At 38.8% G+C, this 26,748-nt stretch overlaps 1 protein-coding gene across 1 annotated transcript in view; it reads right to left on the bottom strand.

The window, feature by feature from the left end:
- Nucleotides 1–26,748, bottom strand: part of LOC142350516 (uncharacterized) — an 88,512-nt gene that overhangs the window by 40,019 nt on the left and 21,745 nt on the right. Inside the window, exons 5-8 of the mRNA XM_075402366.1 lie at nt 13,901–14,111; nt 13,216–13,389; nt 11,066–11,215; nt 8,565–8,792 (exon numbers count right to left, since the gene is read on the bottom strand). Of these exons, the coding sequence (XP_075258481.1) occupies nt 8,565–8,792; nt 11,066–11,215; nt 13,216–13,389; nt 13,901–14,111 (763 nt within the window). The remainder of the gene's footprint in view (nt 1–8,564; nt 8,793–11,065; nt 11,216–13,215; nt 13,390–13,900; nt 14,112–26,748) is intronic.

Here is a 26,748-nt window from a genome sequence, read left to right as displayed (position 1 = left end):
AATCAATTATCAGCAAAGAAGATAGTTGTCACGAGAAAATCCGATGATCTGTGTTATTTCATTAATCCATGAAGGACCACAGAAAAGTACAGCATAAAAAACACAGGAATCCTATCGACGATTCATGACATATTCGTATTAGCCAAGTTCTTTGCATGGATTACAAAGAATTTTTTTAATGGCTAAAAGTGCATCTACATGGTACATCAAATAAAAAAATCAAATGGTTTTCTTCAAACAGGAAAATCCAATGAACTTTTTATCATCACATAGTTGTAGTCTGAGAGTATTCAAACTTACGCAGGGGCGAGAAACACTTGCTCTGAAAGTGATCAGGGTCATTTCTTCCTCTAAGAACAGCTGATCAAAAAAGCATTGAAGTAAGCGAGACCATTTGCAACTCTCTCTTTAAGAGCAGTATACCCCATCGGCTTTAAAACTCATCGCTTCGAAGTCAGAAATCCTGGCAAACTTCTAGCTTGTTTCCGCCAATCAGACCTCATTAAAACAATCATCTTCCACCATTGACAATATTTATTTTCATGTCTTGTTTTATGTTCCAACCAACAGGACAAGATCCCAGATTCCAAAATTGGTACTTCAGGCAGCATTGACAAAAAAAATATTTCAATTTTTTAAAGAGTAGTTAGAGATATATCTGCGCGAACAACAATCCATAAAGGTGCTTTTCATGCGCTGCTTAGATCACAAAGCAGTCGCTAAGCCAAACTAACTTTTTATGCTAGCAAATCAAAAACGAAAATTCAAATTGTCGACACTGAAAAGACAAACAAAAACTCTCCATAAGCCGTAAAAGTGGTATCATCTTTTCATGCAAACCGATTCATTACTGGATCGTTTCGATTCATGAAACATGCTTGCACAATGGAACCGTAAATCAAATTATTTGTGCAACATTTTTTCACGTTTTGTTTAGAGATTTATCATTTTTGCATCAATACAAATACTTCAAAAGGAGATGTTTCAAGAATTACAGAATCATTGCCACTTTTAGCAAATCGCACAGGTATCTGGTTTCCTGGATATTTTCTATCTGTGCCCCCAGCTTAGTGGGTGCTTATTATTTGCACCCTCCAGACGCACGTGCCATATTTTTCCATAATGATTTTGCCGTGTAATGACACGTGCTCTGTAAATGGTGGGAGAATAACGTACCGGAGGGGGGGGGGGGGGGCGGAAAATATGCGATTTCCTTCTAACGAATCACTTGTCATCGCACCAGTTCGCAATTGAACAAATTGGGCCCCTCCACTTCATTGAAAAAACCAACGAAGAGAAGACCAATATCTGTCCTTTCATTAGCTGATTGACTACAACCATACAATTTGTTAGAATATCGATCAAACTATAGTCTTAAACTTAGTGAGAATTAGAAAGAAAGTTTGACTTACCAGATTAGAAAGACAAGCAATATGAATTCGATTAAAGAAATTATATAAATGAATCGTCAAGAAATGGTGCTGAGAATCAATATTTGGTTCAAATTGGTGAATCTAGATAACTATTATTAGAGTTAGATTAATTGATGTGAAATCTTCCCAGCATGTATTAAATGATGATGATATCTCCGGAAGTGTGAATGAATTCATAGAAAAGTGCAAATGCATTCCATTTATGGTTCCCTTTGCGACTGATTTGCAGTAGCAAACCATATTTGGTAACCCTTGCGACCCCCACTATAAATCACGGTGCTAAGATTAGTTTTGTATCTTGACTTTTTCGCACTGATAATGGGTATATATACAGCTGATTTTTGAGTCCTTTTTCATCCCCAAATTCAAATCACCATCTTGATCTATTAATCAGATCTCTCCTGTAAATCTCTAAATTCTACTGTAAAATATCATTTTGTTATTCTCTCATTTTTGAGAAATTAATTCTTTTACCTAGTTAAAAACGCTTTTTTATTCCGCTTGCGAAAGTCCATAATCCAACAGGTTATGGGCCCAGCAATTTTCTAAGTCATAAAATTAATTTCTAAAACAAAACTAATTTGTTGTTGACAGTCATAATCCTTTTCTGCTTAGTACCTTTTCTTTTCACAACTGTTTTGCCTACTCAAACTCCAATGGACCAACAGACAGTGAAGCTGCTGACCTACACAGGAAAGGCACAGGACTTTCCAATCTGGAGCACAAGATTTGTGGCGATGATGCAGACGAAGGGACTCTACAAATCACTACTGGGGACAGAGGAGCAACCCAATGAGCCTGCGCCACTGGCAAATGGGGCAACCAATAATGAGAAGAAGAACCACAAGGTGCTGAAGGATGCATATGAGAAGGAAGTTGCAGACATCAAGGAGAAACGGAACAATGTGTGGTGCCATCTGGCACTGACTCTAGATGCAACAACCCTCATGCTGATGAGACATGACTGTGTGGGAGATGATGGCATTGGAGATGGAGCAAAGGCTTGGAAGCTTTTGCAAGAGAGATTTCAGAGTGTGGAGACGCCGACAGTGGTGACCTTTGTGGCACAGCTTGCTCGACTGCAGCTCGAGGATTCTGAGGATTTGGACAGCTTCTTCATCAGAGGACAGGAGTTGCTCACAAGGCTACAAGAAGCAGGGGAAGCAGTCTCAGAGACCCTCTTCAACGCCTTGGTCCTCAACGGTCTGCCAATGAGGTATGAAGTTTTGTTATACAGGAAAGCTTCAACCCGGCAACGAACTTCACAGAGTTGAGGAAAAGGCTGCAGAACTTCCATGAGAGCACGGTGCAGAGACACAAGGGACAAAGTGGTTCAGTGGCACTAGCAGTGAAGCGTGACTTCAAGAAGGGACCCAAGAAAGGAAACTGCTTTGTGTGTGGGATCCCTGGACACTTTGCCAAAGACTGCAGGAAGAAGGAGACAGCACAATGCATCAAGTGTGGTGAGAAGGGTCACCTAGACAGGGCATGCAAGAGACAAAGAGATGGAGGCAAGCATGAGTCAGTGGCAATGGGTCCAACATTGGCTACACCAGACGAGGAATGCTGGTCAGCTCATACCCAGTGGAAGACAGCAGGCATGCTAGTGGACAGTGGTTGTACAGATCACATAGTGACAAACATCGACGCGTTCCTGGACTCTGCGCCCATTCAATCAGTGGTCAGAAATCCCAACGGAGAGGCTTCCAGAGTGGTGGGCAGAGGCTGTGTGAGGATCAGCATACCCTCAAACAAAGGGGAATTCCAATGCGAACTCAAAAATGTTCTGTGTGTGCCGGACTATTCTTCAAACCTCCTATCAGTCTCAAGATGCACGGAGTGGGGACATAGCTTCACTTTCGAGAGAGGAAACAGCTGCATGAAACTCCAGAAGGGAACTCGGGTAAAACTAACACAAGAAAATAATTTGTTTTACTTACTCTGCAGCGTTCTGGAGTTCAAGATGAGTTCCAACAGCGTGAAACTTGACAGTGCAAGGAAGTGGCACAGACGATTGGGTCATTTGAATCAAGCGGATGTGGTCAGGAATGCACCAGAGACAGTGGGGGAACTCGATGATGTATGCAATGTGTGTGCATTGGCCAAGATCACAAAGACTCCAGTACCAAGAGTGGCAGAGACCCAAGCACAAGAGAAGCTGGAGAGGGTGTTCACAGACGTGATGGGACCTTTCAGAGTAGATTCACTGTCAGGGTTCCGGTTTTGCATTGTGTTTGCAGACCAGTACACGAAGTTTGTGTTTGTGGACTTGCTTAAGGCAAAGAGTGAAGCACTGGCCAGCCTGAAGAAATTTGTTCTCAGTGTGGGGACGCCCAAGAAGCTGAGGCAAGACAATGCGAAAGAGCTTCTCTCAGAGCAGTTCAAGACGTACTGCTTAGGTGCAGGCATTCTACAGGAAAGGACCATACCAGAGACGCCACAACAGAATGGGTTAGCTGAGAGGTGCAACAGGACACTGCTGGAGATGGCAAGATGTTTGCTCATTGACTCAGGACTTCCCCAGATGATGTGGGGAGCAGCAATTCTTCACGCAACAAGGATCAGAAACTTGGTTGTGAGACGAGGAGAAGAAAAATGCCCAGCAGAGCTGATGAGAGGTATAAAACCTAAGCTTCCAATTAGTAAATTATCTATTTTTGGTTAAACAGTCTTCATGAGGAAGAGGGACAGAGACGTCAGCAAACGTTCACCCAAGGCACTTGATGGAAAATTTGTGGGTTACACTGAGGGAGACAACGGATACCCGGTGTACGTACCCAACACACGCAAGGTGATGGCAGTTCGAGATGTGATCATCAAGGAGTCTGAAGTGGGCTCAATCCCTGACAACAAAGAAACGGCTGACCTACTAGATGATGGGTCGGAACTTGGATGGCACCCAGATGATGGTCATCAAGACGATGACAACAGAGAACGACAGGACACATCTACTGCAATAAAGGAGGAGTGGCATGACGCAGGGAGCGTGAAAACTCAAGAAACAACACTGAGACAAGAGGCCTCGGATGTTGGGGAAACAGCACTAGATGAAGGATCTACTGCAACAAGAGGGAGTCACAGAGACTCAGAGTCACTGGAAGACAGTGACACAGAAGACTTCTCACAGTTAGAGACAGTTGGCTTCAATGAATATGCACTGGAACACGCGGACAGAGCAGAGCCCAGACGAGGGACACGAGCAAGGAATGTTCCGCAATTTTTTGGAGAAGTCAGGACCCATCTTGCTGTGACTGAGGGTAACTATGTGGAACCTAAAACAGTCTACGAAGCCAAGCAAGGTGACGATTGGGACCAGTGGCACCGGGCAATGAAGGACGAGGTCAAGGCACTCCAAGACAACGAGACTTGGGACCAAGTGAGACCACCCACAGACAGGGACGTCATACCGGGTAAATGGGTCTACAAAGTGAAATTGGGACCCAGTGGTCAAGTGGACAAATACAAAGCACGCTATGTGGCGAAAGGCTTCAAACAAGTGGAAGGACTGGACTACTTTGAGACTTTTGCGCCTACCTGCAAGCCAGAGACATTCAGGATTCTACTTCAGCTATCAGCGAAGCAGGGCCATGTGATGCACCAATTTGATGTCAGGACTGCTTTCCTGCACTCACCAATCGAGGAAGAAGTGTATCTGGAACAGCCACAGGAGTTTGTAAAACGCGGATCAGATGGGGAGAAGTTAGTATGTCGACTAAATAAATCAATTTATGGTTTGAAACAGGCTGCTAACAACTGGTACAAGGAGCTGGCAAACTTCCTGCTGAGACAGGGGTTCACCAGAAGCAGGAACGATCACTGCTTGTTCGCAAGATCAGAGGTAGAGGATCACACCTTCATCTTGGTCTGGGTTGACGACATCATAGTAGCATCAAGAAGTATGACAGTGATCTCCGATGTCAAGAAGGCACTAGAAGCAACCTTTCACATGGAAGACAGAGGGAGACTACACTGGTTTCTGGGTCTAAGAATCAGACGAGAAGAGGGCAGAGTCACAGTCGACCAAGAACGCTACATAGAAACAATGCTTGAGCGGTTTCAAATGGATCAATGCAAACCCTCAAGAACTCCAGCTGATTTGAATTTGAAATTTCAGACAGCACAGAACGGAGACGAAGAAGTGGACCAGAGGATCTACAGAAGCTTGGTTGGATCACTTCTGTATCTGGCCAAACAGACGAGGCCAGACATCATGTTCACAGTCAACATTCTGTCCAGACACATGAATGTACCTACCAATCAGCACTGGCTGTGCGGAAAACGACTTCTGCGATATCTACAAGGTTCAAAAGGTCTAAAACTTACTTACACAAAAGAGGCTAGTTATGATTTAGTGGGGGAAAGTGATGCAGACTCGTCTGGAGACGTGAACGACAGAAAATCAACAACGGGCTATTACTTCAAGCTCAACGGACGTGGCGCAGCACTCAGCTGGGGTGTCAAGAAGCAAGCCACAGTTGCTCTTTCTTCATCAGAAGCAGAATATCAGGGCATGGCAGCAGCAGTTCAGGAAGCAGTCTACCTGAAACAACTTCTAGAGGATTTTGGCATCCAACAGAAACGTCCAATAGCAATTGGAGAGGACAACCAAAGTTGTATCAGACTTTGCCAAAACCCAGTCATGCACAAGAGGAGCAAGCACTTCGAGACAAAGTTTCACTTCATTCGTGACAAGACGGAGGATGGGACTATTTCAATTCATTACGTCCCTACAGACAAAATGGCAGCGGGCATCTTCACAAAGTCCTTACCCGTTTCGAAAGTGGAAACATTCAGAGCAGTTTTGATGGGAACAGACTCTACGCAATCAGCTCAAGTCTGAGTGGGGGTGTTAGAATATCAATCAAACTATAGTCTTAAACTTAGTGAGAATTAGAAAGAAAGTTTGACTTACCAGATTAGAAAGGCAAGCAATATGAATTCGATTAAAGAAATTATATAAATGAATCGTCAAGAAATGGTGCTGAGAATCAATATTCCGTTCAAATTGGTGAATCTAGATAACTATTATTAGAGTTAGATTAATTGATGTAAAATCTTCCCAGCATGTATTAAATGATGATGATATCTCCGGAAGTGTGAATGAATTCATAGAAAAGTGCAAATGCATTCCATTTATGGTTCCCTTTGCGACTGATTTGCAGAAGCAAACCATATTTGGTAACCCTTGCGACCCCCACTATAAATTACGGTGCTAAGATTGGTTTTGTATCTTGACTTTTTCGCACTGATAATGGGTATATATACAACTGATTTTTGAGTCCTTTTTCATCCCCAAATTCAAATCACCATCTTGATCTATTAATCAGATCTCTCCTGTAAATCTCTAAATTCTACTGTAAAATATCATTTTGTTATTCTCTCAGTTTTGAGAAATTATTTCTTTTACTTAGTTAAAAACGCTTTTTTATTCCGCTTGCGAAAGTCCATAACCCAACACAATTTGACGCGAGCGAGCAGCTTACAACATGAAAAAAGTCATGACGTTTATTCGCAGATTCATTGTTTGACTAGGACAGCCAAGACCAATTTCCCAGTGACATAGAGAATAGGAGATTACAAGTGGAACCCGATCACAACTACATCGAACAGTCGGGTTGAACGAAAAAAAAGTGTCATGTGAGCCCATTTTCTAGTTACCTTTTTGACGGTTTGTAGAAAATGGTTGAATTTTCGAAAAAAATTCTGGTAGTGAAAAAAGTGTTATCCCAAATTAATTACCTGATAGTTCTCTGACTGATTTTGCTGAATCTGGGAGTATAGTAAATTCCCACGAGCTGCTGCATAACAGAAAAAAAATCAAGATGAAGAACTACTAACACGCAGCCAAATTCTGATTTAATAACGTTTTCCGGTCTTTTCGGTTTTTTTTCTCAGCTACATTGACAACGGTCCGGACATCAGTGTGACCGAAAACAACAGAAGGAAATCTAAACAACCTTTTCAGAGAGTTCATTGCAATTTTGAATGCATTTTGAAGCAATAGATGTTGATGCCGATGAATGGGTTTTCGAGGGTGAAGCTCCAGGAGGAGTTTGGATTGAGACACCGGACATCACCGGCAATGACCATATTCCTCGGTCTATTGAAGAATAAAACGGTTGACTAGAGAGGGGGACATTTTTAAGACTAGTAAATGCCCTTCACGCCATTAAATCGTCTCCTCGAAACACTTTTTGTGATTTGCATTCTTAGGGACTGGTTAGAATATCGTTTGAGCGCAGTTAAAAACAAGTTACAAACAACCCTAGTAAAGTGCGAATTAAAAACTTGCAAGAATTTTGCAAGATTTTTAATTCACTTGGAAGACGATATTATTTATATTTTCGAAACTGAAATTTGAAAACCGAAATTAATTCAGTTTATGGAACCCATAAAGCCAAAATTTGCGATATTATTTTTGTGAAAAATTTTTGGTGGTGAAATACACTATAAATGGAGTTAATGAACTAATTCATAAAAGTGTTTTAGAAATGTTTTTTGCTTGTTAAGTGACACTGAAATAAATTTTTGTTAAGTTGTTAATATCCAAATAACTTTTGTAACCGAAATGCTAATCTCGGAGAAAAAATAAAACACCCTTCCAAATGAATTCAAAATTTTGCCAAATTCTTGCAACTTACGAATTCTTGCATAACCAGGGAAGGTCTTTTTGAAACAAAAGAGAAAATTGCCGGAAGGAAAATAGAAAATTAAACGCCCCAAACTTCAAGTACAACCAAGAAATTCTTTGAGTTCAAATGTTGGTTATCTTTATTTCCAACTAATGTACCGTTTGTTGAAAATTCTTCAAAGCCCGGAGAGTTTATGTCGGGTCATTTATTTAGGTCCATGAGCAAATTTTGTCTTTTCTTGTCAGATTGTGAGCAAAATTATGCGGTTCTCTGCAGTATTAGTGTTTTTCACCTCAAGGTAAAAAGCGAGATTAAGTAAAAAATGGATGGCCACTGAGGCGATGGAAAAAAGGCGATCAAAAGCGAACAAAAACAGTCTTCTACAGGAAGTCTGTTACAACGGTCATTTCTTCAAAAAAAAAACAAAATATATATTCCTATAAATTAATCCATCAAGTGCTGTCCCGTATTCAAATGCTACAATGATGTGCATATAGACCTTGTCTGACCAACTGATTGTCCGAAACGCAATAATTTCTCCCATATTCATGTCCTCAGTGAGAGATATGACGTCACTCCTCCTGTCGTAGCTCTCAGTGGATAGATACACAGTGTATGTCTGTCCAGGTGACAGTCCAGTCAGATGAACTGTTGTTGTTGAAGGGGCATCCAGTTTACATCCGATGGCACAGGAACCATTCTCTGGTTCTATTGTTACAAGGAGATACTGAAAAGCAAAAATTAAGGTCAATTCTTATATATTCCACAGCTTAGTAGTCACCCGGTTCGAGGCCGAATGGTTAACTTCTTTTCTTCCATAAACTTGCAAGTCCTTACAAGTTAACCATTCGACTTACAAATTCTTACAAGTTAACCATTCGACCTACAAGGCTCTTACAAACTAACCATTCGCACGCACGCACGCACTTACACACACACACAAACACACACACACACACACACACACACACACACACCACTCCACCACACACAAACACACGCCATATGTACACACGCGCGCGCACAATGTGGATGTTTGGAAAATCAGGAATCTGGAAAAAAGGGTATAAAAATGAGGGGACACTAAATTATTTTGAGAAAATGCTGACATAAGGATTTGAAAATTCATTCATAGTCAATTATTTCATAGTCATTCAATTCAAATATTTTGGGAACATGTTTTATAAAGTAATCGCGAAGAAGCTAATTGAAATCTAATGTCTTTTAATGGAATTGCAAAAGGGTATCTCTTGAATCGATAAATTTTACAAAATAACCATTTTGTCTACTTATATCGAATTATATTATGTTATCCAAACAGAGCAACTAACCACCACGCGCTTCCTATGCTAAATGACTGAATGTTAAATTGAATTAGCCAATAAGTGCTCTGCTCCACCGGAACAAACTCGCAAGAAACTTACAAGTTAGCCATTCGTCTTGCAAGTTCACACAAGTTAACCATTAGACTTACAAGTTTTTACTAGTTAACCATTCGAATTGCAAGTTTTCGCAAGTAAGTCATCTTTCGCAAGAAACTTGCAAGTTCTTTCAAATAAAACATTTGATCTCGACCCGGGCAGACAACACACAGCTCCACAAGCCCCCATCCATATTATCTCTAAAAATGGTGGTAATGGAGAGCTATCCCGTGTCAAATTTCTTTGCTGAAAATTTTGTAAAAAATACGATGACAGACGTTGAAAAAAATTTATTTTTCATTCGGACAAATCAAAAAAAGTTATCCGTCAAATCGGCTAAATTTTCAACACATCTATTGAACAATTTCATTACATGTCAACATATTAGGCGGATAATTATGTATGGAATATCAGTTGACAATTTTTTTAACGGCTGTCGGCGCCTTTTTTAGATATTTTCCAGTTCTTTGGGCACTTATCCTACTCGATTTCAACACTTTCTCTACACCATTTCAGCAGTTATATTGCAGAATTTCAGCAGTTTCAGCATTTCTCGTGCTCAAATTCGTGCTTCTCTCGCAAAAATTTAAACGCTCATATTCTCTTTTTTAAAACAAATAAAAAAAATTCGCTAAACGTGTTTTGTGTTTCTGTACATAAGGAAGCAACGCTGGATCAAAGCTAAGAAGCATTGCAACAGAGCAGTGCAATTTATAAGAAAAACTTCTGAAAATTTGGCGAAATTTTTCGTAGTTTTGTTAACTCTTTAGATAAAGCAGTTATCGCCGCGCGACTATGTTGCCACACTAATTGATTAACTAAAACCAGGTAATGGACTTCTTTGCATTAGCCACAATGAAATTGTAACGTTTTTCAGTTGTTTCCCTTCCCAAAAAAAGCATTACCGTTTTTTAAAAACAACGAATGATTATTGGCTCTTGAGAGTTGCCAATATTATACTGAAATGATATTGAAAGATGATATTGAAATGATATTGAAAGATTATTGGCTCGCCAGAATTGCAAAAAGTTGTATGAGCGTACATACTGATTACGTTATGAGCAATAGTGAGCAAAAAATTTAACAAACATTTTACGTTATGAATGCGCTGAAAATTTATATTTTTCTGAAGTGCTAAAATTATGTTTTTGCCAAAATGTCTGAGTGTTGATCTTAAGTATGGACTGTGTTGAAATATGTGCTGAATTTTTGTAAGAAATCAGCCGAGTTTATGCATTATGTAAGGAAGAAGCTGAAAGTGCTGAATTTGAGATTTTTTGGAAGTACTGAAAATATGTGAGACATACGTGGAAAATTATGCTCAAATTTAGTAATAGATGTATTGAAAAGCACCGAAAAATATTCCATTTAGCGTATTGAGGGCCTAAAACGACAATTTCAATACATTCAGCAAATTTCTTGAATATTTTCATCCATCAGACTCAGCGCATTTCATTAAAAAAGTTCCGAAATATTTCCACTCACATCTCGAGCCTTGATAAGGTCAAGGGGGACCTTATTAGGGAATACTTTCAAAGCATCTGTTACTGTCAAAAAAACAACATTCAAATCCCCTTACCTGTACAAAACCCAAATATTCAACAATGAGGGTGAGTTCACTTGAACTCACAACTCTGGAATCTGGGTCCTCTCTCGGAGGAAGAGGGTACAGCGAGTCTTGAAGAGTCATGACGTCACTCGAGTCCAAATCGTGGCTGACTGATGAAACCTACACGAAAAGTTTGCGATGTTTCCAGTTACCTCAGAAACAATCTCAATTAACATTTTATCGACGCAACGATTTTTGTCTTCGAGCCTTAACTTAAGATGGTGCTAATCTCCAAAATTTCTGTTCAATCTGCTTTTAATGCAAAAAATTCAGTCGTTGAAAGTTTTCAGTCTTGATCTTAGTTTGAAAAATTTACTACTTATTACTTTGATTTTCATTTGGATTTTAGTTTTGAATATAATTATTCTATCTTCTTGGTCCGCAGATGAACTTCAATTAATCTAACAAAAATTCTTCAATGCTCAGCTTGCTGATAACAAGTGCTACATAAGGGTTGTTCATTTTTGTCTATATGTTTCTTGTATGCACTCTTCAATGTTTCCAGACTGAGGAGTAGCGACACAAATTGGAAAGTAGTGACAAAATATTGACAAAGGGGCACAAAATGTGTAAAACAGCTTTTCGGGAATTAAAAGAAAATGCAGTCAAATTCTTATATGACAAAAATTGTTGCATAGTGTTCATTTCGTAGCCAGCGTATATGCATTAAGTTGCAAATCGCTGTTTTCTGTACACATGTACTAACCAATGTTGAGTTCCCAGACCGAAAATCCATATGTCCAGACTGTCTCAGACAAAACATGTCTCTGTCCAGACCGCCTAAAAGGGAACGTACCTATGTCCAGACTTTAGAACGTTCAAAAAATCTGTTCGTTCTTCTTGCGTTCAAAAGTCCCTATGTCCAGATTTTTGTGCATTCCAAACCAAAAATAGTGCGCTCAAATTTAAAAATTTTGTGCGTTCATGTCCAGACTATCGTTTGTTCAAAAACATCTATGTCCAGACTTTTGTGCCGTCGAAAGTTTGTATGTTCAAGCTTTCGCGTAATTATGTCCAGACCTATTGCCAGTTTTTTTTATATAAGTTGGACACAACTTTTTCTAGTGTATTGTTTTCTAGTATGGATATCTTTGAGCAATGGCTGTGATGCAGTTCCCCAGCAGTTTTTACATTTCAAATATTAAAAAAGCTTGATGTGGTCCAGTGAGAGTGTTTAATCAAACATGGGCTCATTCTTGTTTTTGGAATTCTTGTCACTATGCACAGACTTTCGTGTGTTCAAAGTTTGTTGTATCAATGCTATTGTGCGTTCAAAGTTGCCTATGTCTTGACTATCATGTTTCTTTCATGACTATCCCGTGGAAGCCTGAACGCACCACACCCTTCTTGTGCGTTCATTTCGTTCTGATCATATCAAATTTCGGTTTAGGACATCAACTTGGGAAGATCAGGAAAGTGAGCAAGCGCAAAAAAGTGCGATGAGCTCAAAATTTTGTTTACTGATCGCTTTTTGGCGCTTTCTGCAGTGTGCAGAAACTAGCGACAGGCGTAATTGACTGTAATTCGCGCATTGCTATTGCTTTGCTACTGTTGCTAGAAATTTACTGCAGAATTAGAGACAAGTGAACAGCTTTTTGGTGGGTGATTTTTGCATTTTCGCTTATTTCGGCAATTTTGCTACAATACGAAAAACCAACGAAACATAAAATGAGTGTCTGTGGTGCAGAACCATGCTCGAAAACGTATTTTAAAAAAGTCTAAACTGATAGAAAAATATGCACGAAAAAAGATGAAAATCGATGAACAAGTAATCTTCAATGTAGCGTATGTTTTTTTAATAAGCAGCTTTTGTGGCTTTTTCAGCTTTTGAAGATATTTTGCTGTGAAAAATTTTAGAAATATAGAGCTAATTTGGCAAAATCAATTGACACCTCTTTAATTTTTCATCAACTCCTTAGGATGGATATTTGGTGTACATGGGTAATTAGTATTTTATAATGTTCTATGCACTATGTAATGGAGGTATATTGATTTGGTAAAATTTGTTTTTTTTGAAGATTATGAAGTGTTTCGACGATTATTCTGAAGTTAATTGTTGAGCCCAACAAAACTCAAATCAAAAAGGATTATTTAAAAAGAATCTGTAAACGATGAGCAACCTCGTAAATGTACTTCATTCCAGCAGTCAGGGCAGTTGTGTCTTCCAAAACCCACCCATCAGTATTAATCACGTGTGTCCATTGTCTGTTCATAACTGTGTCTTTGATTATGTACTTCTCTATTCTTCTCTCTTGTGCCCACGTGACCTGAAGTGTTGTCGTCGATCTATCGGCCTGAAATTTTCACACTTGGTCGTATCAAAGCGCTAGATATTGTTTTGGACCTCTTGCGGTATTCATGAATTGTTGAATTTTTAATGTAGTTTGCATGGCTGCATCAAAAAACAAAAAAAACCCACGGAATTTTCTAATTTTGTGTTTGAACGAAACTGTTGAAACATGTATCAGCATTAAAAAGGAATGAACGCTGAGTTTCGATCTGAATAAAAGACAAATATACATAATAAGGGTTTCCTCACTTTTTAAAGAGTCTTTTGTTTGTTTTTTTTTTAAAAAAAAAACATAAAATTACCAAAGAAAAGGACAGAACGAAACATGGCTGTTGGCCAGTATCGAACAGAGAGAAATATGGGTAATGACCAGACCGAACAGACCAAAATTGCCATTGGCCAGACGCAAGGCGCGACCCTCCGGTCCACGAATCAAGTCGGTCTGGCCAATACCTGTCTTGGGTTGCGAATTTCATCCTGGGTCCTGATAAAAAGCACAACAGAACTGAACTAACCAAAGGTTGACTTCCAACAGTGAAGGTGAAAACATCGTAACTGTCTAAAGTTCCAGCAGCAGTAATAATTGAAACGGGGACAGTGGGGGGACTGAAACCAGAGAAGGAATAGCTCCGTTCAAGGGGGTTCAATCCCCTGCTCGTCGCAACAACTTCCCAGGAGTAAGCTGATCCGGGAATGATCTCGTCAAAAACATACGACAGCGACAGGCTGAAAAAATCACTACAAATGAAAAAGATTCGTAACATCATTTGCCAATAAAGACTGATTATTTGACAAACTTTTCTGGCTGTTAAGGTAGTGATGATGATCTCAAAGGTCAGTTTTGAGATAAATGATTTTTCTTTTGAAATTAAATGCGATTGAAAATAACATTGACGCAATAGTGACTCTGATCCGGTTTGCAAATATAAATTCTAAAATTAACTAATTCGGTTTGCCAAAATAAGGAAACGAACTCAAATTAATGTTTTTGAGCGGGATAAACTATTGTATGCACCTATTGAACGTTTATTATGATAACAGCGATCACAAAGCAAACTGACGACCATTTCAATGGTCAGTTGAAGTTCTAGTAAAAAAGTCTGAATTGTGCAAAATATTTAGCCAAAGTTTTTGACAAAGAAATTAAAAAACATAGCAGGACAAGTCCTGAAATACAATTCAAAGAATTGAATGAAAAACTCAGACGCACTCTACCTGACCAGCAGATCAATTGAACAATGGCAGCCAGAACACAAAAATCACCAAAGAATTGAGAAACAAAAAGAATCAAAACTAAACAAAAACAAACTCATTGCTAAAACTCTTGAAGCTTTTAAACCTAACGCAAACTTTTTCCCTTTAAAAACAACTATTACAAAAAAATGTTCAAAACCAATTTTTGTTTCTGAAACCGGTCCAGTATTATATCTGCAATACCTGAAAAATATTCATTGGCCCTTGAAGATCGATTAACTTGAAAATGACCAAAAAATTTAAGAAAAAGAAGTCAACTGCAAGTTATAAGAAAATGTTACTGAAAATTGCGATATGGATATCTTCAGAACCATTTCTGTGTCTCTAGAGGCTATCCAGTAACCCAATTCCAAGCATTAAAAAATCATTGGCTTATAGATCGATAGGCAAAAAAATTTAGAAAAAATTTCAAACTTCAAAATAGAAATTCCTTCTATTAAAAAGTTGAAAGCCATTCAATTTCCCCCTAGCAACTATTTAATAAAATATTGTCAAACCCCGGATGCGTTTACCTGGCAACTAAGGCAAGAAAAAATAAATAAAATACAAATATCTTAAAAAAAAACTTGAAAATTGCAAATTCTATCAAACAATTTCTAAAAGTCGAAAGGAAAATGTTGAAAACAAATCCACTGAAACTAAAAACCATGCAGTAACTTTTTATCAAAACGTGGAATAGGTTTTCTTGCACTTGAGAATGGACGAACATCAAAAACTGACAAAAACTTTAGGAAACATTAAAAAAATTGCAGATCTTATCAACAAAATGCTAAAATTCGAGACATTTAAAATTTAAAAAGCCTTCGATTGTTACTAGAAACTATGCAATTCCTTATTAACAAACCTCAACGGAGATTGCCTGGTTCTTGAAACTGGAAAAACTGACAAAATGATGAAAATTTTCAAAAAATTGAAAAAACTGCAAATTTGCTCAAAAAAATTGCTAAAATTTGTGATATTCAAAAGTTGAAACCTATTCCATGGCAACTAAAAATTTTTCAGTAACTTATTATCCAATCCCTAATATGGTTTTCTTGTCCCTGGGACTCAAACAATTTGAAGGATGACAATAAATATGTCAAAAAACATGAAAAATTTGCAACTTTTGTCAAAAAATGCTAAAATTCATGATGTCAAAAAGGTGAAAACCGTTCCATTACCACTAGAGACTGTGCAGTAACCTATCATCCAACCCTTTATCAAACTCTAGAGGAGGTTTCGTGACACCTATGGCTAAAAAACTCAAAAATGACAAAAATTTTCAAAAAACCTGAAAAAAAATTGCAAAAATTAGTATCATTTTGTGTGTTTGTGTTTGTAGTACCACGACATATAGCTCAAAAAAAGGTCATAACAAGTAATTTTGTCTCGCAAAAAACCTTCATCAGCTTTTAAAAACTTCAACCTTAGATTAATCAAACAAAAATCTCAAAAAAATCACAAAAAACACGAAAAATTCCTAAAATTGACCTTTTAACCTTTAATTAAGGCCATCCCAGCAGCTGCACCACTATACGCACTTGAAGTACTACTAAAGCCCACTTTGGGCCTCTAATGAAACTTAATGCCCGCTGGGCTTTACCTGTTTATCCCGTTTCGAAAGATCAAAGTCATTGAAAAACGTGTGAACACATCTTAAAAAAAACAAAGCGCACCAATACAATTCAAATTCTTTGAATTGTAAAAAAACAACCGACAATGTTTTTCGTCTTTAGAAAAATCAACAGCTATTTCTTGAAAAATTTTAACAAATTTTAGCATTCTGGGCAAAATTTTAGTCAAAAATTCTGAAAAATGTGAACAAAATCAACATAATTCACTCTATTTTCTCATAGGTTTAAACCTCGATAACTCCCTGTAAAAAAACAAACATCAAGAAAATCTTTTTAATTCCATATTCCACGCGGGACGAGCTTTCTAATGATACCAGTCTGAACTCTCTACGATGAATATTTCGATGGGCCAAAATTATCTGAACAAAAAAACCCATTTGAGTATATAGTTCCTCCCCCATCAACACTTCAGATTAATCCGAAATAGAAAAGTAAGGCAGACCCTATGTGGGCTCCTTTTACAGCCTTAGGGTGTATAGAGCTAGAGCTACTTATTTCTGCGCGCGAAGTAGGCTTACCTATATCTCCAAGACTAACCGACTCTATTGTAAAACACAAGAGGTGAACTTCTATTACTAATATTACGGTGATCAAGAAGTATAGCACCGGAGTCAAAGGTGTACACATGGTGTATCTAACTAACTAATAGACTGACTATAACAAGCTCAGTTCTCTCTATATAAAAGAGAATAGTGTCTTCTCAGTTTCTGATTGGCTGAAGGTGTAGGTGAAGGTGTATGTTCAGTATTTCGACTGCTACATCCATCCGGGGTTGAAAGTTTCAAATCCGAATTTGTATGTTGTGGCAAGAATATACTGAACATGTTGTCCTCTGTCGATAGGTGAGTGATGTAGGTGTAGAGTTGTGTCCTCCTCGATGTGGTTTGTGACTTGTGCCGTCGTCTGTGGTCCCTGTCAGTAATAGTGGTGACTAGTGTTGTCAGTAAGAGGTTCGTCCAGTGGAGGAACCAGTAAGATAGCCAGTTTCAGGGTATGCTGGCCAGTAACGTCTTGTCCTGTTGAAGTAGAAAGTATGCTCAACTGCTTCCACTGTCTCATAGTGGAGATTCATTCCCAGTTGAAGGATCGCTTGTAGTCTGTAGTCTCTGTCAGGGTGGTACAAGGAGATTTTTGATCATCGGGGTACCAGTCGGGGTTTACCAGCTTAGCTTCTGGTGGAAATCCATCTTTTAGCTACTGTGTGAGCTACTTTTTTAGTTAAATTATTGTTTAAATTTCACACTTTCTTAATTAGTTCACGACCGGAGGAAAATGAAAAGAACTGATCCTAATCTTAGGTTTTGGAAAAATTTATGAAATATAGATTAAATTTAAGGAGGAAAGTAAAAAGGAACATAGAAAATCGAGAAAAAATAATAAAAAAGGGATCTGGTGAGACAAGAACAGTGAGTCTTTACAGTTTTTTCTGGGTCAGTGAGCCCAAGTGGTGGTGTAGGACTGTGGCCTACTGGCAATACTCAAACTCGAAATCCGGCCATCATTGTCGAGATCTTGGAAAAAGTGCAAGAATCACTGATCTTGCGCGAGGAGGGCAGCAAGAACTCGAGGGAAGAAATCCGAGTGACAATGCGGTTGCTTGGCCAAGAGGTGGCTTAGGATTCTGGATTCTTCATCTGAGGGCTTGTGGTGTTGTAGCTTGTCACACATCCAATCATTATACAGAAGATTGAAGGGTAGACCGTGTGTGACTTTAGTGGCGCCACCTTCCACACAGCGCAAGTACTCTATGGGAACCGAGATCGGGCGGTTCGTTTTAAAGTACATGGTTGAGAAATGTAGTATTTTTTTATCGGGTCGAAGTTCCTCTGTGTCCTTTCGCAAAAATTTGAATGGATGGTGAGGCTGTAATTGAGGTAGTAGGGCGATGTGAGTTAGCATATTGTAGACGAGAGTTTTGGTGAATAATGGGATTAGTGTTCTGAAAGTGATGCTGTACAAACAAGTAGTTGTGCATCGTGTGCAGCATCTTAACACGATTTACTTTTTGGTTCGTATTGTTCACGTCCATCTGAGTGGGGTGGAGGAAACCAAATTGGAGGTAAAAGGGATCATACTTGGCATACAGCTTGCAGGGTGCTGTATCCCGAGAGAAGAAGGTGTTTAAATAATCGTTGGCCCTATCAGCCGAAGCAAAGAAATAATTTGACTGATGCCAGAATCGTTCCGTGAAACGAGGGTTTAGGGGGAAGTGAGTACATTCCAAGTAAAGTTCTTGGTCCCTTCCTTCCTGCACATACTCGTTTTCCAGCTGTCCCACTGAACAGGAACTGGCTGTTGGTTTCAGAGTATGTTGGGGAGAGGTAGAGGCGTAAATGGTCCGCTCCGGTACATGAAATCCTTGGAGGGTGTTGATTCCAAGCGGATTAGTGAACTCATGGAAACGGAAATTAGGCCTTTGAGAGCGGTGAGGGATGCCTTGGGTCGGCGCAAATGGATTAATCCGTCCTCGGGAGGGTGAGGGCTGTGAGCCTTTGGATGAGCCCTGGCCGTAGCGGGCTGGTGACTGATCGGGTTGAACCTGAGGAGAACGGGCAGAGTAGATCTCGTGTCGTGTGGCACGAGGTCGTCTCTTGGGTGAGGGATCCGTACAGGGGTAATTATCTGTGGAGGTGGGTCGGTCTTATGGTGGTTGTACGAACGACTGTTGAGTGGGCATCAATGGGGGAATGGCAGGCCCGTATCGTGGTTCAGATACGGGTGGACGTTGTTGAGGGGGCTTGGGGAAGACCTGTGATGGGTACACCAAAGATTGAGATCGTGGTTGTGGTCCACGAATCCTTGCTGACCGCCCAATTGGGGACGAATGTGTCCGGTGTTGACTGGCCAGACTGCTCCACTTCGTCCGCCGGGCGAAGGCAGTGGGTTAACCCGAGTGTACATCAGTGTATCCACAGACTGTGGCTGTGGTGATGACTGCGCCATCGTGAAGAGGGCGGGTGTCTGCATCTCGCAAACGGGTTCGAGTACTGGTGGTTGAAGTACCAGCGGGGTGAGAGGTGACGGCAGGATGTCGTCGACCTCCAGCATGATGAGGTCATATGCTGTCGGATCGACATTGGGTGGGATCGGTGATCCTTGGGTGCTGGGGACTTCATTGGAGTCGCCAAAACAATTAAAGTATTATACACGTGAGCCTGGTAGATTTAAAATTAATTCTTCTGGGAGATCTATTTCTTGATAGTTATGGTCCTCTTCAAGAGAGTCTCCGGAGATGGAAACAATGTTAGATCTTTTGCGTTGATTAGGGTGAAAGGTGTGGAGTTTTAAAGAGTGAAAATCGGGTTTGCGGTGTGCTTGGACTGTTCGTGATTCATAACAGTCGTAAATAGATACTGGTAAAGTGGAGGTGTGTTTATTTGAATTATTGTGTGCTTGAGAAGAGAATTTCTTGTAGAAATTTACAAACTTTCTATGTAATTGATTCAATTCGTGATGTGAGTGAGGTGTGTCACTTTCAACTGAGTGTCTACGGCGTTCCTTAGGTGATGGTGGTTTATAGTCTGATGAGTCGGCTTGTAAGACGTGGAAGATTGTTTGTGAAAAAATGCCAAAAAATCCAGAGGTGATGATTTTTGCTAATGTGATATTAGGTCCTACAAGTGCTTTGAGATTATAGGTGTTAAGTACATTACGAAATAAGCCAAAAATAAATTGGAGCAGGTTAAAAACTGTCCAAATTATGGCTATTTCTTTTATTACGCACCAAGGGTATCCAAAGATTCCAATAAGGGAATCTTTTAAATAACTGCCATTAATTAAATCTTGCCAGTCTAGGCGTCGAAGAGTGAATTCTTTACCGTTTTTAAATAATTTGTTAAAATAGTCATGATATTCTGTGCGTAGGCTTGAGAATTGGGCTTGTAATTGTGCTTGTTCTGCAAGATTTGCAAAATTTACTGCACTTGCTACTTCAAATTTCTCCGCTGCGTCATCTACTAATTGGTTAAAACGCATTTTATCTACAGATTTTGTCCAGTCGTGTCGACTGTTGATGCCGAGTTGTTGCGCGGTAAATTCAGCGTGGGTGAAGTGATTATCAACCTCAGCGGGTGTGAAAATTTTAACGGGGTTGTGTGTCTTAATTGGATAAGGTGTTAAGCGAAATGTAATATCGACATCTGCATCAAGTGAAATTTGCTGATCGAAATTATCCAATTTATATGGTGCTTTAACAGACCAAGGAAAGGTTTTCCGGGTGACTTGATCTACAAATTGGACTTTATTTTGATAATAAATAGCAATACGTTCAAAACATTGATCTTTGAGTACATAAAGTTGTGATTGAACTTTTTTGCATTGATATAGTGAAATAACATTTTGGCTTTTAAGTGTGGCAAACGTGTTTCGCTGTCCGGTGATAACGTAGCCTACTAGGGGGAATTTTTGTGTTAGTGATATAAAAGCGGTTTGCTTGAGGTCGCGGTGAAGATCACAAAATTTTTTATAGATATATAAGCTGGTTTGGTCCATTTCCAGCAAGACTCGATTAATCATGTAATCAAATTTAGGGTGAACTGCGCCAAACCAGTTTTGTTTGCGAAATAAATCAAAATTTTCAAATTTTCGGCAGAGTTTTAAATCTTCTGGGACTACATATCCATCTTTGATGTTTGCTTTTGTGTAGGGTGTTATAGAGGGTGGTTTATTTGGACCGATTACGTGAATATCATCGAAATGAGATGATGGTGTGCCAGAGACGAAAGTAGAGCCTTCTTGGTATTGAATGAAGATGTCTTGATACTGTGTAGCGTAATAGGGGCGATCTTCATTACATATTAGAATGGGCTTTGTGAGAACCTCAAAACGCGATATTGCGGATTCATCGTAAAGGTGTATTTGAAAACGACTACTATACATGTGTGCTTCGTGTGCGTGTACTTTATTTGTTTCATTATCTTCCAGTGTTTCTATAAAATATCTGCGTGCATATGATCTTCCATAATCAAAAATTCTACAGTGATTTTGTGGTTCCCAAATTACTGTGGCTTTAATAGCATGGTTTGGTTCACAATAGCCTCTATCAAAATCACATTTTATACGGTCTTTGCCGTAATACATGTGCTCCGAGGCAATATCAAAAATGAGGGTGACATTTGTTAATTGGAGTGACCATCCTAGTGTATGGATGACGTGATATTCACTTTGTGGGTTTTTGCCGTGACAGTCAGCCCAGGGTTTATCAGTAACCTCGGGATTCCAATTGTGATCACCGGGATTATAGACCATGCTACCGTGTTGGAAAGCAAAAGAGATAGAGCGGTTAATTGAAATCTACCTTGTTTCTCTTCAATTTTGGATTGCCAGTTAGGATCGTCAAGGACGTTGAACTGTATTTTTTGTGGATAATAGTGATCTTTGTGTAATAAACCATTGCGTGTAAGTTCTCTACGAGCTTCAATTTCTGTGGGAAAGAAAGGTCTTTCCAAATTATTAACATACCAGTTATCATGATCAAACCTATAGCCTCTTTTGAGTGATATTTTGTGACAAAAAGATTCTTTGTCGCTAAGTTTTGCATAAAAGGCATAAGCTTGTACTTGTATTGTTCGAATTTGTGAGAATATTTGTACTTGTGCTGGGAGGATTTGAAAATCTGCTGGCTTAATTTTGCATTCACCAATTCTACTAAGTTTATAATACTGCATATTTGTAATATGTTCGGGTGAGCAGTCATAGTGCGTGACTATTAGGTCTGGTATTCCTGTTTTTGGTGTTGAGATGTTTTGGTGATCGATTTTTATTGGGGTTTGATCGGGAGTGCGTGTGAAAAGAATCAGTTAGTGATAATGATAATTCAATTTGTAATGGACATATGTAGGAGAGTCCAGAGTGGGGATTATAAAGAAATTGTAGAAAACAAAATATCCTGCGGTGTTCTTTGTGTATCTGTTGAATTTGTAGTGTATCTCTTGACAGATAAATGGTGGAGGGTTTGTTTTAACCCGAAAATTAGGTGGAGCCGCAGCTTGTGGGTGGAAAATTAGTTTGTCTTGTTCAATTACAATTTCAACCGAAAAGGTGATTTTAGACTGTTTTAATAGATCGTGTGCTCTCTGTTTCTGAACAGGTGTAATTTTAAATGATTTAGAACTTCTTTGTTTAGCCCAGCTATGTAATTGTTCACCGTTATTGTGGTCTCCAGGGCGGGAAGGGGAACAGTAAATTTCGGATCGAGTTTTAGTGGTAGAGTACGGTAAATTCTGGTGGTGTCTGGTTGTTTACCAATACAGTGGTGAAAATGTTGATCTGGGTCTGGTAAGGGTTTATTCGAGCTTAATGTTATTATAAGAGGAGTTCCCGTAAAGCTAAGTGGTAGAGAACCTTGGAAAGATGGCGATGAATTGACTATATTAAATGAGTGATTTCAATGTGCTTGTGAAAGTAAGCGTTCTAAATTAGTTGCTGGTCCTTGTGGCGGATTGAAAGGATTATTTGCAATTCGCGATAGAGTAGGTGAAGGAATCTGAGACTTAAGTTGATCAGAATTAGAACTATCACAAAGTAGGCTAATGTCATGTGATAATTCTGGTATGTTATATACTGTATGAATTGGTTGTGGCAATTCAGAACTGTGTGTTTTATCTGTGTTAGCAAAGTTTATTGGTTGAGTAGAGAATTGAGGAGTGTTTGAGTAGTTCAAAAGTTCCGGTTGTGGTGCTCGTGGTGGAGCCGGTATTAATATGGGTGGAGGAAGTGTTGTATTAGGAAGAAAACCAGAATATGGTTGTAAAGTAGTTAGTTGGAGGGTATGTTGTTGTTTTTGTTGTTGTTGTTGATGTTGTTGTTGTTGTTGTTGTTTTTGGTTGTGTAATTGTGTCGGATGTATTTGCGTTTGGCTTTTTATTGGGGGGATAAGGGATTACTGATTGTGGGGTAAATGGGGGGAGAATCTCCAGTAGGACGAGGTCTATCTGCAGATTTGGCAGTAGTAATGACTGAGTAGCGGTGTTCCTCTGTTTCTTGTGTTTGTGATTTTTTATTAAAGAGTTTAAATGATGATTTTTTGGGGGTCGATTGTTTCGTTGCTTCGCTGTATGAGCAACTAGGTGATTTTTATACGGGGGAGCGCTTGGGTTAGTGTTTGATTGTTGATTAGAGGACGCAATTGTGACGATAATAACGGGCCCAAGTGGGGGCAATTATCACAATAATATACTTGATAATTATTTGCACTAGGAATAACAATTATTAGAAGGTTCAAAGTAGGTACACTTACGCGGATTGCTGCGCAGGGTGATTCTGGTGGGATGACATTATGGAGAAAAATGAGATCTAAAAAATCAGAAGAAAATGCTGATAAAATTTCGGTGATAGTTTTGTCTTTTCTTTCGATCGAGTAAATTACTTGTGGTAAGCTTTTTTCACTTTGAATGTTGTTGGTCTGATTGTTTGAGTTTTTGTTGGTATTGTTCATCCAAACGGAGAAGTTCTTTAATGTATTTTTTATCATATGAAGCAGGAACTTTGTCTAGATTAACTGTGTATACAATATCCGTGTACAAAATTTCTGAAAGTTTGGGTGTTGCTTGTGGTGGAAAAGTTGGAAGGTAGAAGAGAGCTAAGTGTTCGTTATTAAAGTCTCTGATATAGAAAACCCATTCACAACAAGTGTGTGAATATAAGATGTGATCTAAAATATAGAATATATCTTGAAAACGGAATTGTTTGGGTTTGAAATTTTGGATATATCGAAAAGTAACTGCATAGGGTGTTCTTCAAAATAATGCTTCTAAAGGATGTTGAGAGGTTATGTGCATACCTGGCAAAGAGATTGGAAGGAAAAAAGTTGAAGATGTTCACTGATGGTGACTTTCAGTTCTGTGAAACTGAAAATTGATTACTGTGGTGTTGTGTAGGAAACAATTCGGTGAGACTGTCGATCTTTTTAGCTGTTTGCGCTGGTTGACAAAGAGAAGCAAAGTCGAAAGGAGGTGAAGAGGAAAGAACTGTACAGTGTAACAGTTCTTTAGAATTAGTTGAGAGGTCAGAGAATTAATTAGAAAATTTTTTAAATTTTTCTAAGTTTTCTATAAAGGTGAAAAGAGAAAAAGAAGGAGATTTAGAAACGGATGAAAGAAAAAGAGTTTAGAAGTTGAGAGTTAGAGTTTAGAAGAGAGAAATTTGCAAGAGAGAAAAGCAACCAGGTTGTTCGAGTGAACGACTGTGAAGTGATGTTAGGCGATGGGATTGAGGCTGAGTGAAACTTTTCATTCGGGTGAAAAAAAAGTTACCGAGTCATATCTTGGCAAATAAATGAGATTGGGGAATTCTTCCCAGACCGAGCTGTGGGTCGGTTATTAACCTAATTTTTAGTTAATTTCCTTTTTATTATCGTGATAGGGAATGGCCTGTAATTCCCTTCTTTTCATTTCCTGATGAAGAGGTTTTTGTGGTTCTGCTAGGGTAGCAGGTGGAAAGACAGTCCGTGTGCTTTGTTTACTGTATTAAGGGGTTTTAATTAACTGCCCCTGTGAAAGTAATTGTGTTAGGGGGGAGAGGGGTGAAAGATTTATTTGATTTATTTTCTCGTATCGGAGAACGAGGGAATTGTATTTTTAGTAGATATGTATTTACTAAGTGTTTAGCGTGTTATGCTAAGTTGTATTCGGCTAGTGAGAACGAGAGATCTTACGATTTGTAGTATTACTGTGTGGTTATGTGTGCAATTATAGATTTTGTGTTCGTAAAGCCGAGATTTCGGATGGTGGTATAAAAACTCTGTAGTCCTTGATCGGTTGTCGTCGCAGACGAGTATTCCGTATATTGTAGTTTTCCGAAGTGTTGTCGGGTATTTCAGACAAATTACAAGGTGGTGATGGTAAAGGGTCATCGGTAAATGGTGTGTTTTGGGTGTCTAGACTGAATGAAACAGTCTTCGACTTGGTGATCGTCGGCTTTTTAGGATGAAGTTTTAATATAGAGTTATCCGAGAAGTATTTATCCATTTGTTCTTGTACGAAAAGTTCTTTGGGGTAATATGGTACATTATTACTTCTATGGCGTGTGATTTGTTTACCTGAAAAGTCTTCTAATTTATAAGTGACCAAGGTGGGAGTGTCAATTATTTTATAAGGTCCAACTTTTTGTGGTTGAATCTTTTTTAGAAATGCCAAGTTGTGTAGCTTTATTATTAACTAAAACATAAGTATTTATTTTAAGTGGTTGCGCCGTTCCCAAACGACGATTAATAAATGAACGGAGATGTTTATTTTGATTTAAATAGTTGTGGATTTCGTTATAAACTTCCGAGTGTACTTTTTCACAATTTGGAAACCAATGTGCAAAGGCTCCTTTTTGGAATTTTTTAATTTGGGGTGATGACCGTGGTGATCACTGTGTGTGTGTTTTGGTAAGGAGAGGCATGGTGAACTATCTGTAGATTTACAGTTGCCAAAATTATCTGTAGTGCAAAATAAATTATGGCTTTCGTGCAACAACATTCAGTGCAACATTATGGGTTTCTTTGGTTTTTGGCCGAATACCAATTCGTAAGGTGAAAGATTTAAATTGGTTCTAACTTGTGAATTAAAAGCAAAAGGAAATACTTTTACTTTCTGTGACCACGTGTCATATTGTGATTCAAGGACTGTACGAAGAAAAGTGTTTAATTGGCGACTAATATTTTCAACGAGTCCATTAGACCATGGCACATATGGCGTGCGTGGTTTAAATTGTACGTTATATGTGCGACAGAAATGTGCGAAATCGCCGGTAATATATTCATTTCCATTATCCGTTACTAAAATATTTGGTATGCCAAATTTCGAGATCCAATGATCAAATAATACACTGAGGGCATTATTGGCATCATTTTTGGGTGAAGGGTGAAGAACTACAAAGTGCGTGAAGGCATCTACAATAACGTAGACACAGGAGTTTCCATCCAAAGACGGCGAAATTGGGACTTTTGCATCCATTGAAATTCGGTGATTGAAGTATGGTGAAACTTCGAGAAATGTCTGTAGTGGGGTCATTAAGAAGTTTGGCATGGACTTGCTGGTTTGGCAATTTAAGCAATCTTGTGTAAGTATTGCTATCCATGTTTTAATAATTGGAAAACAGTATGTCTCTGTTATGGTGGCATGAGTTTTTTCACGGCCAGGGTGACCTGAAAGATCGTGTGAGTGTGCATTATGGAATGTTGTTAATATAAGAGAAAATGGAAGACAAATTTTGGTGATTCTGTTTCTTTTATATAATATAATAGATTATTAGTTTCATTAACGTTTAGATGTGTGAAACGTCTGTAATAGTTTAAAAATCCTTTGTTGGCACGAATTGTTAGTGAAAGTGTACTGGGGAGATTGTTATGTTTTTTCCGAAGGAGTAATTGTCTAATTACAGGATCTTGTTGTTGAGCTTAATATAGGAGAACATCAGTAATTTCTGTGGTTTATGTGTAGAAAAACTGTAAATTTGTGGAGACTGCGGCATAAAGTCATCCATAGGTGGGAGTGGAAACTTAATGGTGTTTT

This window comes from Convolutriloba macropyga, chromosome 12, assembly GCF_964194025.1.
Source record: "Convolutriloba macropyga chromosome 12, txConMacr16.3, whole genome shotgun sequence".
NCBI classification, from domain to species: Eukaryota; Metazoa; Xenacoelomorpha; order Acoela; family Convolutidae; genus Convolutriloba; species Convolutriloba macropyga.
This window is presented reverse-complemented; position numbering and strand designations above follow the sequence as displayed.